Source organism: Meriones unguiculatus, chromosome 4, assembly GCF_030254825.1.
Source record: "Meriones unguiculatus strain TT.TT164.6M chromosome 4, Bangor_MerUng_6.1, whole genome shotgun sequence".
Taxonomy (NCBI): Eukaryota; Metazoa; Chordata; class Mammalia; order Rodentia; family Muridae; genus Meriones; species Meriones unguiculatus.
In genome coordinates this window covers 70822070-70839282 of record NC_083352.1, presented here as the reverse complement: position 1 = coordinate 70839282, position 17213 = coordinate 70822070, and the positions used below count along the sequence as shown (strand labels likewise).

Below are 17213 nucleotides of genomic sequence, written 5' to 3'. Positions count from 1 at the left end.
CAAAAGAATAGAAGGAAAATTGTCTTCACTTGTACACGTTATGATCACACACGGAAGCTACAAAGATTCTATCAAAATAAATTCGGACAAGTTACCTGATATAAAATCAACATATAAAAGTCAGTTTAATTGCTAACAATCCAGACCAGAATGAGCAGACAGTGCCAAAAGAGCTGAAGGAAAAAAATAAAATATGTACTGATCAATTTAACCAAAGAAGTGAAAGCTCTATTCACCAAAAACTATAAAACACTACTGAAAGAAATTAAAGGCAATATAATTAAATGGACATATGGTCTGTGTTTATGGACTGCATGAGTTGGTAAAGGGACTTTTATACTTGCAATGCAAATCCTTACCAAAATCGCAACATTTTTCACAAAATCCAGATGACCACAAAAGACAGCCAACATGATCTTGAGCAACAAGAGGAAAAGTTGAGACAAACAAACTACCTAATTTCAAAATACACTGAAGGAATACCAAAAAAATACAGTATCAGCATAAGGTAACATATAGAACAGAGGCGCACAATCCAGCACAGACATAAACCCATCCATTCATGGTTTAGTGCTCTTCAATAAAGGCACCAAGACCACACCAGAAGAAAGGAAGTTCTCAATATGAAGGCTTAAACATAAGACCTGGAACTGCTAAGCTACTAAAATAAAACGAGCAATTATTTCTTTTTTAATTTTTCCATTCTTTGAATTTATAATATAATCATATCATTTCCTCCCTTCCCTATACTCTCTTTTCTTTTCCCTTTTTAAATTTTTATAGTATTTATTTTTTATGTTGTAGCCCCATCCCTCCTCCTCTTCCAGCCCCACCATCCCTTCCTCCCCATGCCCTTTCCCTCAGAAAAGGGGAGATCCTTTTCCCATTCACCCCAGCTCATCAAGTTGCATCAGGACTGAGCATGTCCTCTTCCCCTGTGGCCTGGCAAGGCAGTTCTGCCTGGGGAAGTTATCAAAAACTAGCAAGTTAGTCCATGTCTGATTCAGTCTCCACTTCCCTCACTGGAGGACCCACATGAGGCCTAAGTTGCTCATCTGCTACATCCTTGTAGAGGGCCTAGGGAGTTTTTGATGAACTGAAGTGCTCTGAGAAATTCTAATGTGAAAACCTAGTTTGCTTTGATTGATTGATTGAACAACTGATTGACTGAATTCTTGTTTTTTTTGAGACAGGGTTTCTCTGTGTATCCTTGGCTGTCTGGGACTCACTCTGTAGACCAGACTGGCCTCAAACTCACAGAGATCCACCTTCTTCTGCCTCCCCAAGTACTGGGACTACAGGCATACACCACTGTGCCTGGCTCCATGTACCTTCCTCTGCTCTCTCTCAAATCCATGGTCTTTTTCAATTGTTAACATATGTGTGTATGTATACGTGTGTAGATTTCTAAATACATAAATACAACCTGCTCAATCTGTACAAGGTTACTTGTACGTATGTTTTCAGAACTGATCATCTGGTACCAGATCACCAGTCAGTGTGCTCTTCGCTGCGGAAGACTAGTTCTCCAACTCTCAGCATTACTCATCGCCTGTAGTTCCTTGTCCAGAGTTAGGGGCCTCCTGGGCTTCCCCATTCCACGTTAGTATGTCTATTGTTGTTGTCCTGCTTCAAGTCTTCCTTAAGCATCCATGTCGGTGAGACTTCAAGGGTGTAAGCTTCCGGCATTTCTAGAGAGGGGAACAGCGGGGTCCAAGTGATTCTTCGAATGTGTGTGCACGGAGGGGTGAACATGCATTATAACACATGTGTAGCGGTCAGAGAGAAACTTAGGGACGTCAGTTCTCTCCTTTTCTCCTGTGGGTCAAACTCAAGTCATCAAGCTTGGTGGGCAGAGCCTTTGCCCTCTGGGCCCAAGAAACTGTTTCTTGGTGTTGTTTGGGCAATGATTTGTTGTTGTTGCTACTGCTGCTGTTATTATTTTTTAAGGAACACCAGCAAAAGAAAAACCAGACAAACTAGATTCCATCATCAGACTTTACAGTCTTTCGCACTAGGAGGAGACAATCATCAGAAGGAAAGGTAGCCCTTGCAATAGAGAAATATTTGTATGCCATTTGTTAGTCATCTTTGCAGAAGTATGACTGAGATGGCCAGCGTAAGTGGAAAGGATTCTTTCCACTCAAGCCTTCTATTCCATGGCCAGCTAGACCTCCAGGTTCCAGAAATACGGATAGGTAAAGTCATGGCAGAAGTGTGCGGCAGAGGAGGTCCATTCACAGCCCCAGTAGCCTAAGACCTCCCATTAGATCCCACTAACGTTTCTCCCAAACATTCCACCACGCCCCAAGAGTGTCATAGGCTGGGGCGGGACACTTACCCAGTTCATGACAGCACAAATATAGTATGAGGTCTGTATCAAAATTATATAAGGAACTCAACTCAATTGCAAAAGAAAGAGCCTTGCTTAAAATAAGCAACAGATCGAATAGACATTTCTCAAAAGAAGACATGCGGATATACAAATAAATAAATTTCACTATCACTTAATTGCCATGGTTAATCTTGATTGTCAAGCTGACTGAGTCTGGAGTCAACTAGGAGATCAACCACTGGACATAAATGTGGGGGATTTTCTTGATCAGGGAAGACCAAACCTAAATAAAATACCCTGCTTCTGCTATCCCCCTTTGCTGGCATCAGAACCAGCTTCTTTGGTTCCCAGCCCATACTGAAGACCCATGGCTTTCCAGGAGTCCTCCGGGCTTTCAATATGCTACCTTTTGTTAGCAGCCAGCCAGAAGGAGGTTCAAGGGGGAAACCTTTGCGTTTTGCCTGCTTGCCTTCACATCTTGCTGTCAAGTTTATTAACCTGCTGGTGAGCTCATGCTCCTCCTTCTGCTGCTATACCTCTTTGCTGATGTCAGAAGCCAGCTTCTTTGGGTTCCCAGTCCATACTGAATACCAGTGGCTCTCCAGGAATCCTCAAAGCCTTCAATACTGGGTTGGAACCACTAAGACATCACCTTCGTGCACTGAGATACAAGCGTGAAGACAGCCACTGTGGGGCTACCCAGTCTGTATCATCAACCTAAAAATATCCTTTTTATACATTTATCCTATCAGATCTGTTCCTCTAGAGAGCCCTGACTAATACCCTAATCACCATGGCCATGCCAGTACAAACCATAATGTAACTTTATAACTCACCTTTTAGAATGGTTATTGTCATAATGAGTTAAGGACAACAAGTGCTGGGCAGGAAATGAAACACAGAGAACACTTGTCCACTCTTGGTGGGGATGTGTGTTTTCCACAGTATGAAGGTTCCCCGTAAGAAATGGAATGATATGTAATGCCACCTCTGGGTATAGAGCTCAAGGAAATGAAGTGGTGTTTGAAGAGGCATTGTCACTCTCGTTCTTACAGGTCTACTCGAAACAGCCAAGACAGAGCAAACCAACTGACCACTGACAGTTAAGTGGGGTTTAAGATGTGATGATAATGCAAACTCAATAGACTATTACTCACCTCTAAAAATCAAAACATCTACTACACTGTGAGTGCACCTGAAGGACACTGTGCTAAGTGGAGTGAGACAGACACAGTGAAGGACAGATGTCCCACGAGTTCACACACGGGGTCTGAGAAGTCAGACTCACAGAAGCAAGAGAACAATGGTGGTGGCCAGGCCAAGAGCAGGGAAATTGGGAGACGTCAGCCAAAGAGTTAAGGGAGTCAGCAACAAGAGTAAGTACTAATGAAGAAGTGAATCTAGATCTTCCACCCACAACACACTGAAGGAAAACAATCAGCCCAAAATAAATCAAGACTTAATCAGTGTCCACTGTACTACACGGTGAGTAAGTGTTGCTGGGTTATGTACTTGATGTGTGCTAAAACAGTAGATCTTTAATGCTCTTACCACAAAAGTATGTGAAGTCGTGTGTGTGTGTGTGTGTGTGAAAGAGAGAGAGAGAGAGTGGCCACCATATCGCAGTGTATATTACAATTTTAGCTGTCAAATGCATCTCAGTATAGCTAGGGGAAAAGCAAGAAATCCACATTAGTGTCTCCATAGAGCATCTCGAGATGTAGAAGTCTGCACGATCATTGATAGCTGAGAGTGCAGGGCAGGAGTGGGAGGCCAACGGACAGAGACGTGGAGAATCTCATCCCATTGTTTGCCTGTTTGATGCTTGTAAATGTGTTACCTGTAGGCTTTTAGCCATTAAAATTAAATAAACAGAAACCCTTTCCCCCAGAGACTTGTAGTCCAGCACAGACCGCAGCTGAGCGTGCAACCCAGGGGAGAGCAACAGTTTCACGTTCAGAAACGTGCACAAGTGCATTCTATGGCTGTAATACATGATAATACTGTTTGGCTTTGGGGAAAAAGGGTGCCTAGGATAGGGCCAAGCTGCCAAGAAGCACAACCTGAGGCAAGAGAGCTCAGAGACGTCAGAGCAGGGGCCATGAGGCCATGAAATTTCTACTGAATACAGAATACTTAATACACTACTTCGTTTGGATTTTTTAAGTTGTGTTTTTTTTTGTTTTGTTTTGTTTTTTGTTTTTTGGTTTTTTTTTTGAGACAGGATCTCACAACGTGGCTCAGGGTGACCTTGAACTCACGTTGTAAGCCAGGCAGATCTCAAACTTGCAATTCTCCAGCCTCAGCCTCCCAAGTACTAGGATTAGGCCCAGCTATGTCTGAGCATTTTGTGCATTTTAGATATTTTTAATTAATGTTTTATTTGGGAGTTCCATACATGCATATAATATATTTTGGTCATACTTCCTCCCCCATTAATTTTCCTGGATACTCTTCCAACCAACCATCCCTCCCACACTCGATTCTTGCGATACGTTCTCTCACTGAACCGAGAGCTGCCTGATTCACCTAGACTGGCCTGCAGCCCCACGAATCTTCTGCCTCTGCCTCCCCAGCACTGGGGTTACAGATGCACAATGCAACTCCAGGCTTTCTACATGGGTTCTGGGGATCATGCTCAGATCCTCAGGCTTGTGAAGCAAGGAAGCCATCTCACCAACACGGACCCCTGGAACCAAGCACACTTAGGTCTTTCTGGCAACCTCCTAGTCTTCCTTTTCCTCCATCTGCCTGTTCTCAATCTTATTTTTTAAAGAAGAGGTGGTCTAGTAACCAAAACACCTCAGATTTTTATGTGACTAAAGGGAAGCCAGACTAGTGCATGAGTAAGCACAAAGGAAACAATCCAGCCACATTCACTCCCACCCCAGTTAGGTCAAGATGGTCACAGGTGATCCAACACAGGATACCCAGTTCATATGCTGCCAGTTTCCCTCCTGTTTATTCTAACTCTCTCCAACTTAACCGACCCTTGAACTGACACTATCCATGGTCCTTTGACCTCACCCCTGCCCCAACTCAGTCACAGCCAGTATAGAGTTCACACAGAGCATAACACAGATGACAACAGGCCTCTGTCTGCTGAACACCACAGAAAATTCTCTCCTCTCCACAAAGGAAATGACAGCCTTTACTGCTTTTCCTCAGTCCACTATACACACCTCTCATCACTAAACTTTCCCACTCTAGGGCACATCCTGTCCTATGGAATATTTCTCAGTCTTGCCTCTCAGAGCCAAGAACTCCTTCTCACCCCTGCCTTTCCATGCCTCCCCAGGCCCAGCATCCTCTCAGCTATAGATAGGCAGGGCCCAGGTAAACAAAGACAGTTGTTTCCTCACACAGGGCAGTTCCCACTTCCATGACCTCTGCCCACTGACACCCCCCTTCACAGGGCCCAAGCTTCCTCAGACCCACCTCTAGGCTCCTAAAGGCCTCCCACCCAGGCAAGAGAGCTATATAAGGTCAATGTCTTAGACCCAGTTCACTCCAGGTTTTACACTCTGGCCTCTCTCTGTCAGTAGGACCACAAAGCACCCTTGATTTATCTAGAGGCAGCAATTATGTTTAGCCACCTTTTGTGTTGATATTGCAATGTTTAAGTTTCCACATGTGTCCAAGAGCTAAGAACCCAATGGAAGTCAGGAAATGCATACACAGGAACACATTCTCCACTGCCACCCTCAAGTTACCCCTTTTCTGGGGACCACCCAGTGTAGACTGGGCTGGACCCTAGGTATATGATGCTGTTAAGACTGAATTTCAGTTAAGACTGAAACTACCATCTTCTTCTACCTGCTGAGAGGCAGTTCCCTGAGCTCTTTCTATTTTCTTCCAAATTCTGCATTCTCAAGTATCCCCACTCTTTGGAAAAGAAAGACTCTACAGCCTAGAAGCAGGAACATGCCTGTCCTGGAATGGTGGTCAGGTCCCAAGCAGAGGGCAGGATGACACTCAAGAACGACACTTAGAGGACAGCATAAGTGTAGCCAGCTCAAGAGCAAAAGCTATCTCCCTGACCCTTGTCCACCCACCTGCCCACCAACACCTACTGTTTGAGTGCCACCAACTTTTATTCGATAAGCCCACACACCTGCATAACTCAAAATCTTTTAGAAAGAAATGAAATGCTGTTCTCCACTGGACTGCCATACAAGATCACACTTAGCGTTGGCCAAGACTCAAAAAGTTGCTAAGAATTCCCTCCTCTCCCAACCACTTCACACCAATTGGAGTCCTTTGAGAGAGAGCATCCTCATGAATATTCAAAGCATCAAAGCTGAAAAACACACAAACATATACCCTACCTGTGAGAGACGGTCATCCTTAGAAAGCAAAGCTATCTACCCTAAAATACTCACTGGCACCATCTCTTTACTTTCCCAGAAGGAATAAGACTCGGGTTCATGCGTCCGTGGAAAAGGAAAGGAACACAGTAAAAAGCAGAATGCCATCCCGAGTCACGAGGTAAGCCATGCTCACTCACTCTGACCCTCTCAGGCAGCACTCACTAGAAGACCAGCCAACAAATCATTTGTAGCAGGCTCAGGCTCCATGTTTGGTTCCACGCTTCTCAAGACCATGCGAAGAGCTGGCTCCTGTGACTTGCACCTGCCAGCCCAAGATCCTGGGGGGAACTGGGCGGCCCAGGAACGACCTGCATCTCTCGAAGGTTACATACCTCAGGAGGTTGAAGCTCAAGTCAAGCCTTTTTGCAAAATGTCCACAGTCCCGGCCCAGGTGCTCTGGAATTTCTCTGCAGTTCTGGCCTATGTAGGACACCTGCAAATTAAATGGAACAAAAATGGAAATTACCCAGTTGCTCACAAGTCAGAATCACTGATCCCACCATTGCTTCCTCAACTTTAACGGCCGGCCCCTCCACACAAAAAGGCTACACTGTGCCTATTTCCCCAAGCTTTTTTTTTTTGGGGGGGGGGGGTGTCTGCCAACAGCTCTCCTTTTCTGTCACAGTTAGCTTGGTGGGGGACATATTATGGCACAATTACATTAAAATTGCAGAAAGAAGCCCAGTGTGAGAGTGTGTGGACATAACTATCAGCCACCCTTCCTAGCTGCCCATCTGGCTCTCCTTCTCCCTCTCCCAGCCACCCCATAATATACCCATCCTCACAGAAGACAGGGCAGATGCTCTACCAAGCATGCCTCAACATTTTCTCCAACTTCAGAAGCAATCCCTAGAGCCACCGTGAAAAGCGTTTCTTCCACCTTCTGACCCTGCCACAAAACCTAATCTACAAAGTGCATGCTCAACTGTGCAATCAGTTACTTTAAAAACAAACTCAAAACACATTTAAACTGAGCTCATAATTTTATGTTGGTGTGCATTCATAGCTATCACTGGTACCGTGCAGCCCTCGGGGCACAAGTTGGACATGCCCATGTCTATACCTTTGAACCTCAAGGTGCTACAACAAGCAGGGCTGGGCATGGAAATCTCCCAGACCATCAATCCCATCCTGTAAAATGTCCACTGGACTCCCTACAAAGTGGTGGCAAGGCAAAAGGTGGCATGTGGCAAAGGGTGACATGTAGCCAGAGTTCCTAAGGTTCTTCTAGCAGGACACCATTGGTTTGTTTAATGTGAGTGAATGTTTGTCCTGCATGTGTATTTGTGTACCAAATATGTGCCTAGAGCCTACCGAGGCCAGAAGAGAGTGTCATTACCCTGGAACTAGAGTTATGGATGGCCATCAGCCTCCCTGTGGTGCTAGGAACTGAACCGGTCTTCTGCAAGAGCAGTGAGCACTCTTTGCTGCCAAGTAATCTCTCCACCTCCCTTTTGTTTTAAATTTTTAATTAATCTTTTGAGAATTTCATACAATTGTATTTTTATCATATCCACCCCAGCTCCTCCCAGGTGTACCCCCAGTTCCCACTCCTCAGACTCTCATTTTTTAATAACCCACTGACTCTATGTTGACCACTCCTACGTGTGGAACAACACACCGGAGCATGGGTGACCTATTAGGGACCACACCTTAAAGAAAACTGACGCTCTCTCCCCAGAAGCCGTCAACTACCTATCACGCGTCAACTAAGGATGCCACTTCCTGAGCCCCCCAGTCCATGACAGAATGTTGACCGACTTGATCTTGTTCATGTCCTGTGAGGGTAACCACAGCTGCTGTAAGTTCATGAACAGGATGGTCCTATCATGTCCAGAAAACACTGCTTCACTCCAGTCCTCCCCTCTTTAGCTCTTACAATCTTCCTAACCCCACTTCCCTGATGGTGCCTGATGATGGGGGATGGTGAAGGGGGAGAATGATGTAGATGTCCCATTTTAGTCCTCCACTGACTGCTGTTCTCTGCACTTTGAACAGCTATGAGTTTCTTCATTAACTGCCTTCAACTATGCAGAGAAACTTGTCTGATAACACCTAAGAGTTGCACTGCCCTATGTGTGCAGAGATGGCAATTTGACATTATGACCATTTAGCAGGATAGTAGCAGGCTCATCTGTGGAGCTCACACCAACCTTGGAGTCTCGGCCAGATTTACGTGTCCAGGCATGAGTTCCCGCCTGTGGAGCAGGCCTTAAGTGCTTGTGTACACCATAACATTCATGGCACCATGTACCTATGGATCACATCTTGCCATTCTGCTCATTACCATACTATAGAGAGAGTTCACAGCAGGGCAAGACTATATTGATGGCTTTTTCCCCAGCAAACAAAAAGTACCCTCTGTCCGAAAGCTTTTTGTAAGCCTTCTGTCTCTTTTTATTTTAATGTTATTTTATGTAATTGTTTAAGCAGCTCATGCATATTTCCAAATATTAAAAGGCCTAAAAAAAAAAAAAGCCTTAATCCTAGAACTTTTGAGAATACTTCTCTCCAAACTAACCACTCACGTTGCTATCTGCTTTTACAGATAGCAGGCAGCAGGCAGAAAAGCATGACTAAAGGTACACAGACATAAAACATTGCTTTCAAATCCCAGGTAGACACTTGAGCCCTTGACGTGGTTATAACGCTCCTCCTGTGTGGAGGGATTTTAATTCAGAACATGGCTGCTCTGGCAAGAGATTGTATCCAAAGATCTTCTAGAACTGTGCAATCTAGCTGGAATACAAACAGGCCTTTAATCCAGGAGACAGAGGCAGGCAGATTGGAGTTCAAGGCCAGCCTGGTATAGAGCAAGTTTCAGATAAAGAAAAGCTTAGGTCCAGGCATGGTAATATATGCCTTTAATCCCAAACAATGAAGGTAAAGTTAGTTTGTAGAAGGAAGCACCCATGTTTGAAAATGATGTCTAATTGAGTGGCAGAAACAGTGACAAATCAGAGAAAGACTTGACAGGATAGGATACACCCAACTCTCACAAGAAGGAAAAGGGATGCAACTTAATAGGCAATGCAGAGAGAAGAGGAAGTTTTACCAGGTCAATAATAAAGAAAGAGGGTGCAGAGAAAGAACAAGTTAGACACAGGTGAAGGAAAAATGAGTCAGAGAATGAGAAGGAGCCAGATTATAAAAGACCGCTGAAGTTAGTTTGAGGCCAAGCAGAGCAATTCAGAGGCTTGAAAGAAAAGCCAGACTGAATAAATTAACTAGGAAAGAAGTTTGAGTCAGAACAGCTGAGTTGAACCAGATAGCTTTGAGCTCACAAAGAACAAGAAAGAGTGATCTTATGAAGCAGTAATTCTCAAAGGCTGAAAACATTATAGGCCTAGGCCAGATTGTATGGAGGCTGAAACTTCCAGGATTAGGCCTAGGTTAGCAGATGGAGCTAGATCAACTTCTGAGACAACAATTACCTCAAGAGAATAAAAGTTCATTTTACAATCCTGTCTCCCTACAAATATGTCTTGGGATGACCAACAGATCTCCAGAGCACTATGTCTCTTAAAAGAAAAAAAATGTGGTGGTCACAAGACATCCTCAGATATTAGTCTGAGCCTTATGAATGGCAGATAATCAGAGCAGAATGTTCATTCATGAGGTCACAAGCACCCTATTACCCCTTTTTTAAGCCATTGCTCACTCCTCCTACTGATTACAAACTGTTGGCAACACAAAGTCTCGTATTTTCTCTTCCCATTCGCTCTCCTTCAGTAACTTCATTCCAGGAAGAGAAAAAGTGAGAGAAGGGACAGAAAAAAAAAATAGCTAACTACTGAGTGGTGATGATAGTCCCAGCACTTGGGAACCAAAGCAACTGCCTGGGCAACTTAGTATGTTCAAAGCCGGGCTGAGTGGCACAGTCAGACCTGGTTAGTACACCTCTAAAGAAAAAAATAGATGACCTCAACAAAATTCTATGTTTTCATTTTTAACAGGTGTTTATTCTCTCTCTCTCTCTCTGTCTCTCTCTCTGTCTCACTCTCTCTCCCTCATGTGTATGTGTGTACATGTGTGCTCCATGGCACACACTTGGTAACAAAGGTAACTTGAAGTTTTCTTCTTCCACCAAGTAGGTCCCCAGAATCAATTTACCCACTGTGAAGCATCTTAACGGCCCAACAAAATAATAGCCAGTCTCTCTCTCTCTTTCTCTCTCTCTCTCTCTCTCTCTCTCTCTCTCTCTCTCTCTCTCTCTCTCTTTCAGCATTTAGAGTAATTAGGAAAGTTCTACTTCCATGCTGAGATGGAAATCGTACCCAGGAGAGACTGAGGCTACCAGGTCCCAGTGGATACTGGGACTTGGTTTCAAGCTGTATCTTGTTCTGTAAGTTCTCACTAACCCTCCAGGCCCATGGGGCTCACTCACACACCCACCACATGCCACCACTATTTTGTACCATCACCACATAAGATTTCTGTGACATCCAAAGCAGGGAAGCTTAGCCTTAAAAAGAGACACTGAGCCCTGTCCGCACCGACTAGGCAACAGATCTAGTGGGGATCCAGCTGGTCAAATCTTAACTTCCACACAGGAAAGAACTCCACAGCCCTCTGAACGTAATATAGATTCCTAGTGATGCAGCCTGGGTAAGTTCTGAGCTGTGAGGAAGGACTTCCCAACATAGGGAGCACAGAGTGCCTTTCATGCCCATGCAGGTGTGGGTGCTTTTGAGTAATAAATGCTGATGGTTTCCAACCCAGTATTCCTGTCAGGGAGTTGCTTCTGTTGGGACACCAGGAAACTTCTTACTACTGCTGCAGATATAAACATAGTTTTGTTTTAAACCAGGTATGGGAAGTGAGACGGATTCAGAGGGTCCACAGCAGCAAACGATTTGCCTGCTGTGGGCGCTGAGAGAAGCTTTTTGTCATCTGAAGAGAGTTTAAATGTGAGGACTCTGAAGAGAAAACACATGCCAGAGCCCAGAGAGTGTGGAGGAGCTCTGAGAAAGAACAAGGCTGCTGCTGCTTCCCCCCTTCGGCTCCTGTTGCTGTTGACACAGTGAGACAAGAAGTTGGAGATCTCCTGAAATGAGGGTGGCTCCAAGGAACCTGACAACCCTAACCAGCAGGAAGCAGCTCAGACAACTGTGCCCCCTCTCCCACAAACTCTTTCTCTCTACTACCTGGTGTTGGGGTGTTAGAAGGGATTGAAGTGGAGGCGAGAGAGACATATAAAGTATAAATAAGAGTTGTTTAAAAGTATGCCAACATACTACAATTTGTTCTCGCTCTCCAGAGGTGAAGACCTAGGCTTCAAGATGTAGCATGAGAGTGGATTTGGTAAGCCACACAGCGTTTTCAGCCCTAGGTAAGCTGGCAGCTTTCAGCCATGCCAGTTAGTCTCACCAGGCTGGAGGGCTCAAACCGCTGGCAAGGTTTGAGCAGGAGCAGCCACCACAGAGTGCAGCAACCAGTAACGACCAGAGAAATTTGGTGAGGACGTGCTTCTGGAGGGAGATTCCTTGTGACAACAGGCAGCTTCTGACTGGAGTGGCCCAGACAGCCTGAAGGGCCAGGCCAGAACAGTCCCATCTTCAGCAGACAGGGACAATGGATGAAACCATGAATGGCCCTTAAGTGGCATTTGAGTCAGAACATCAACACAAGAAGTCATTGCATCTGATCGACTACTTTGTTTAGACTAAATTTAAGGACAAAATTTTGAGCTTTTAACTTTCCTACCTTACTATTTAGGAAGAAACATCATTACCAGGCAAATGAAAATGTATCGTTAGGGTTGGAGCTGTGGCTCAGGTGGCAGAGTGCTTGCCTCATATGCATGGGTTCAATCACAAGCCCTGCACACACTGGGCATGGTGGTACCTGTAATGCCAGCACTTGGCAGGTAGAGGAGGCAAGATACTGGAAGTTTAAGATCATCCTCAGCTACGTGGTAAATCTGAGGATAGCATGGGCTACACGAGTTCCTGTCTGAGAAAGGGAAAAGAAAACAATGGAGAAGGGGAACAGGAAAGTGGAAAGGAAAGGAGGAAGAGCAGGGAAAGGGAAAATGCAAAATGAAAGGAGAGGGGAGAAAGGTGAAAGGAACAGAAGAGGGACAGGGGAGGAGAGCAGAGAAGAGGGGAGAAAAAATATAAAGTCAAAGAGCCGTCCAAAGAGAAACCAGGACGTGAATGTGTAAGCAGACCCCCACCCAGGCACATACTCGGTCCCTGTGAGCAGGCACTGCAGAAGAGGGCCAAAGCCCATGCGGCCGCAAACGTCTGTCAACCATTGGGACAGTTGCTTCTAGGGTCTTTCTGAACATGTTGTCAGTCACCAGAGAGGGCAGATTATCCAGAAGCCCCCTCTAATACCAGGTGGGCACTCGCCAGCAGCTCTGTCCCAGTGGGCGTCCTCTGGGTCCACTTCTGAGCACCAGTGTTGTATCTGGCTCTTTCCTTGGAAAAGTCACCATGTCCTGAAACCTGTTTACTGTTTTGTTCGTTTAGAGAACCACATGTATGTCAGGATGGCCTAGAGTTCACTATGTAGCCAAGGATAACCTTCAGCTTCTGCTCCTCCTGCCTGGGTTATGCTGCGGGTCAAACCCAGGGCCTTGTGCACACTAGGCAGGCACGCTGCCAACTGAGTGACTCCTGGCCTCTGCTTCCCCTTTCTTGAACGAGTCAAGGACTGTCATCAGCTACCACCAAAAACAGTTACGATAGCGCAATAACGTTTAATAAATGCCAACCAAGTGCCCAGTTATCTGTTGCATCTCCAGGAAACAACAGCCTTTGGGATCAGGCAGTCTCATCCCCATTGTACTTATATAACAGGAATAAAATGACATATGAAAAGCACGAAGTCTCTGTTGTGCAGAAGTCACCCAATCAATAGCTGCTGTTTCAGACCAATAACCCCATGGAGGGTATTGGTTGTTTTCATTATCTCTTGAGCCTAAGATTTCAGTGCCCAAATTTCAAGTTTGCATTCATGTCTGTAATTGTATCCATGCCACAAACTGTAGCTGTCATACCCTAATGGAAAAGGGAAGATGTAATGCTGAATATAAATGAAGCATTCAAGCCAAGAAAACCCAAATGAGGTCAGGCCTATGATGAATAAAAAGATTTTACAGAGAGAAGTGATGGGGCAGCATCAACCGCCCCACCTGCCATCAGCCATCAGCCCATGGTGGTGCAAGAAGCAGCAATGTAGCTTCAAACAATTATCACCAACCACTCCTTTAAATTGTTTTTAATTTTTATCGAATTCTTTCCCTCGCACTTAAACCATCCCTTTATTTAGGATGGATGTTCTCTAAATACTGAAAAAGTTGCATCCAATTTTATACTTAGCTATTTCAGTTACATTATAATGCAAATGATAATCAAGCCCTTGGGCTCCCCCCCCCCTTTTAGGAAGAATCAGGGTGGACTGAGCTAGAGAAATGGCTCAGCAGTTAAGAATACTCACTGTTCTTCCAGAGGACCCAAGTTCTGTTCCCAGCACCCATGACTGGTGGCTCACAACTGCCTGTAACTCCAACTCCAGGAAATCTGTCTTAGTCCTCTGCCTTATATTGCTGTGCTAAAACCACTAACCAAAAGCAACTGATGGAGGAAAGGGGTTATTTGGATTGCATATGCCAGGCCACAGGCCATTGAGGAAAGGCAAGGCAAGAACTTGAGGGAGGAGCTGAGACCAAGGAGGAACTCTCAGCTATTGCCTTGCCTACAGGCCAGGCTGCTGCGGAGTTTCTCAGCTGAGGGGCCCCCTTCTCAGAGGACGCTGGCTTGTGTCAGGTTGACAAAAACCTAACCAATATATCATGCACTCTTCTGGCTTTCTTGGGTGCCCACACACACTAGTTACACAGATACACAATTGCACACAAATAAAAATGAATTTTTAAAGTTGTTTGTGTGTGTGTGAGAGAAAGAGAGAGAGAGAGAGCATGTGAGGTCAAAGCAAAACTTATGCGAGTAGGTTCTCTCTGGGATTTTTTGTTTTGTTTTTTTGTTTTTTGTTTTTGTTTTTGTTTTTGTTTTTTAAGGCAGGGTTTCTCTGTAACAGCCCTGGATGTCTTGGGACTCACTCTGTAAACCAGGCGGGCCTGGAACTCACAGAGAGCTGCCTCTGACAGTGGGTCCTGTTATAAATTGAGTGGAGCAGACACTGCAAACACTCCAGCCCCAGAGCCAGGCACTCACATTCACCATCCAGATGGTGTAGCAGAGGAGAGAGTAACACCCAGGGTACAGCCCCAGCCTTCCTAGCTCCTCCCCAGTAGTTGATCTTGATATACTGGGCAGGACCCAAAACGTCTTACCCACAAGTCAGCAGATGGCCCTGAGCCCTGTGAAGCAGGCTCCATTGGCGGTACAGGAAACATCAAGTCTTGAAGAGGACAAGATAAGAAAAAGGAAGTCTTGTGAAGTTTCAGTGTCACTGTCAAGTTCTCCAGGAACTTGGAAGACACTACACACAGAGAGTGCTGGGACTGGAAATGCAGAAGGAAACCCTGCTTTTTAGGCAGACACACGAAGGGCAGGCCCCCTCCCCCCACACACACCCCTCCTTCTAGGCAGTCAGACTCACTCCCAGAAGCCCCCTTCCCTGGCTCAGAATAAGATCTCATTTTTAGGCTTGGACGTGAGCTGACATCAGCCTAGCAGCTCTGAACTCTGGACGTGTGCCTGTCTAAGGCTCCAGGCAGAGCCAGCAATCCTAGGAGACAGAACTGTCAATAGGGGCAGCAGAGAGATGGTAATTAAGCTCATTTCCATTAATACCTGCAGGGTGCCTGGTATATAGTAGTCACTCAATAAATACAATCAGCTGAGAAAAGTACCAACCACCTTTAAAAAAAAAAAGCAGCATTTCAGTAGGAATGCAGGCAGCATGCCTTACGATTCCGATTTGTAAAATTCTTCGGCCTCTGAAGAGGAACCATTCCCTTATCCCTGATGCTAGGTGCCTAAAAGGGAGAACATTCAAAACTCGAAACTGTTTCCCTAGGGTAGAGAAGAACGTTGCAAACAGAGAGAGCTGGCTTCCTGAGAGGGAGAGGCAAAGCTTCATTTTTTGGCAGATGCGGGGGGGGGGGGGAGGGGGCTGCTCAGCCTAGTGGAGTTTTCTCCAAACACCAGAGACCTTACTATCACTACAGGGCTGAAACAGGGCCGCGCGGTGTCCACCATCCAGCGTTGCCATGCCCTAGTGACCCCTGTTCAAGAAACCAGAGACCAAGTAAGACTCTGGAGGACCCTGGGCCTCCGCCTGCCTTGGAAAAGAAGGACCCTCTGCAGGCAGAGCTCCGCCAGCACCAGGCCAGAGAACACGTTGTTTTCCAGTGTGGCTTTGGTGACCCTGTGCACTGTGCTGTCATGGGCCACCTTCCTCCGTGTAAATGCATCAGACCATTTCTTTGCTCAGTTGTCCTGGTATCACACAGCTGCGTATTAAAACATTCTTACACGCCAAAAGTTCTTTTAAAACCAGGATTGTGAAAGAAGAAAACACTTTTGGAGGACCCTGAAAAATATGAGCACCAGCATTAGGACTCATGAAGAAGTTAGTCCCCAAATGTTGCTCAGTGTGACCCTAGAGGCAGAGAGGAGGGATCTGGGCTGCTTACCACGTTTCTAGGGAGTGTGCCAGGATCAAAAGAAGGGTCTGGAGCAGGGGTGGGCACTTCGCATAGACCACCTGCTCATGTGACCTCCCAGGGCAAAGGCGCTCATGCCCCGCTGTCCCTGCCAACCCAGCTGGGCCCGGGGACTAGATGGGGCTCGCCTGGACCGACTTACTTGAGTTCCACTGACCACGAACCCAGCCATGGTGGCGGGCCGGCTGGCAGGCTGCACTGAGCGCGGCGGCCGGCTGGCGGTGCGGTTCCGCACTGGGCAGTCAGCTGACCGACGGAAGCCCTAGGCGCCGCGGCCGCCACGAGAACTGCGCGCGGCTGCGCCTCTCGCTTGGCTGGACGCGAACCTCGCCGCCCGGCAGCTCGCAACAGGTAGCTGCTGCAGCGTGGTATCCAACGTGGGAAACCCACGCGACCACTCGTCTTTCCTGCCGGGTTCCTGCTGGGTTCCTCTGTACCCCCGTACCCCAAGAGGTCCCCCTCCCGAATCCAATGCCCAGAACTTTATTTCAGTCATCGGACTCAGGCTTGGGGTGAAGGTGGTTCCCATCATGAGAGTGCCATCAGAGCCGTTACTTCCCGGCTCAGAACTGGGCCTTCCTGGAGTTTCACAATCTAGGTTACATAACTGCCCTCAACTGCTGGAAGGAGGAGCCTCTTCACCCAAAGCCCCCACCACAGCTTAGAAGTTGCCAGGGGAAGGGGAAAGAGGCTCCTGGTGGGATGCAGTTTTCCTTTGTTAGAGGGAAGGCAAGGGAAAGTTGAATTTTCCCTTAAAGTGCCACCCTGCCATAAAACCCTTACTCCACATGCCCTCAGGATGCCCACCCCCACAACCGCATCAGTTGACAGTAATGAACCTTGGGCCTGGAATATTAATAATGTCTCC

General features: G+C 46.3%; 1 protein-coding gene across 9 annotated transcripts in view; it reads right to left on the bottom strand.

The window, feature by feature from the left end:
- The window catches only part of Lrmda (leucine rich melanocyte differentiation associated), a 1035474-nt gene extending 1018586 nt beyond the window's left edge, over positions 1–16888 (bottom strand). For 2 of the 9 annotated variants that reach the window (XR_009591436.1, XM_060382109.1), the window contains exons 1-2: positions 16488–16887; positions 7038–7138 (exon numbers count right to left, since the gene is read on the bottom strand). Coding sequence is in view for 7 of the 9 variants with exons in the window: in XM_060382109.1 (XP_060238092.1) it covers positions 7038–7138; positions 16488–16517 (131 nt within the window). In the remaining 2 variants the exon portion in view is untranslated. Of the gene's footprint in view, positions 1–7037; positions 7139–16487 lie in introns of all 9 variants that reach the window. The other 7 variants (XR_009591437.1, XM_060382108.1, XM_060382107.1 and 4 more) reach the window with 7 other exon arrangements.
- Between the last annotated feature and the right edge of the window lie 325 nt (positions 16889–17213).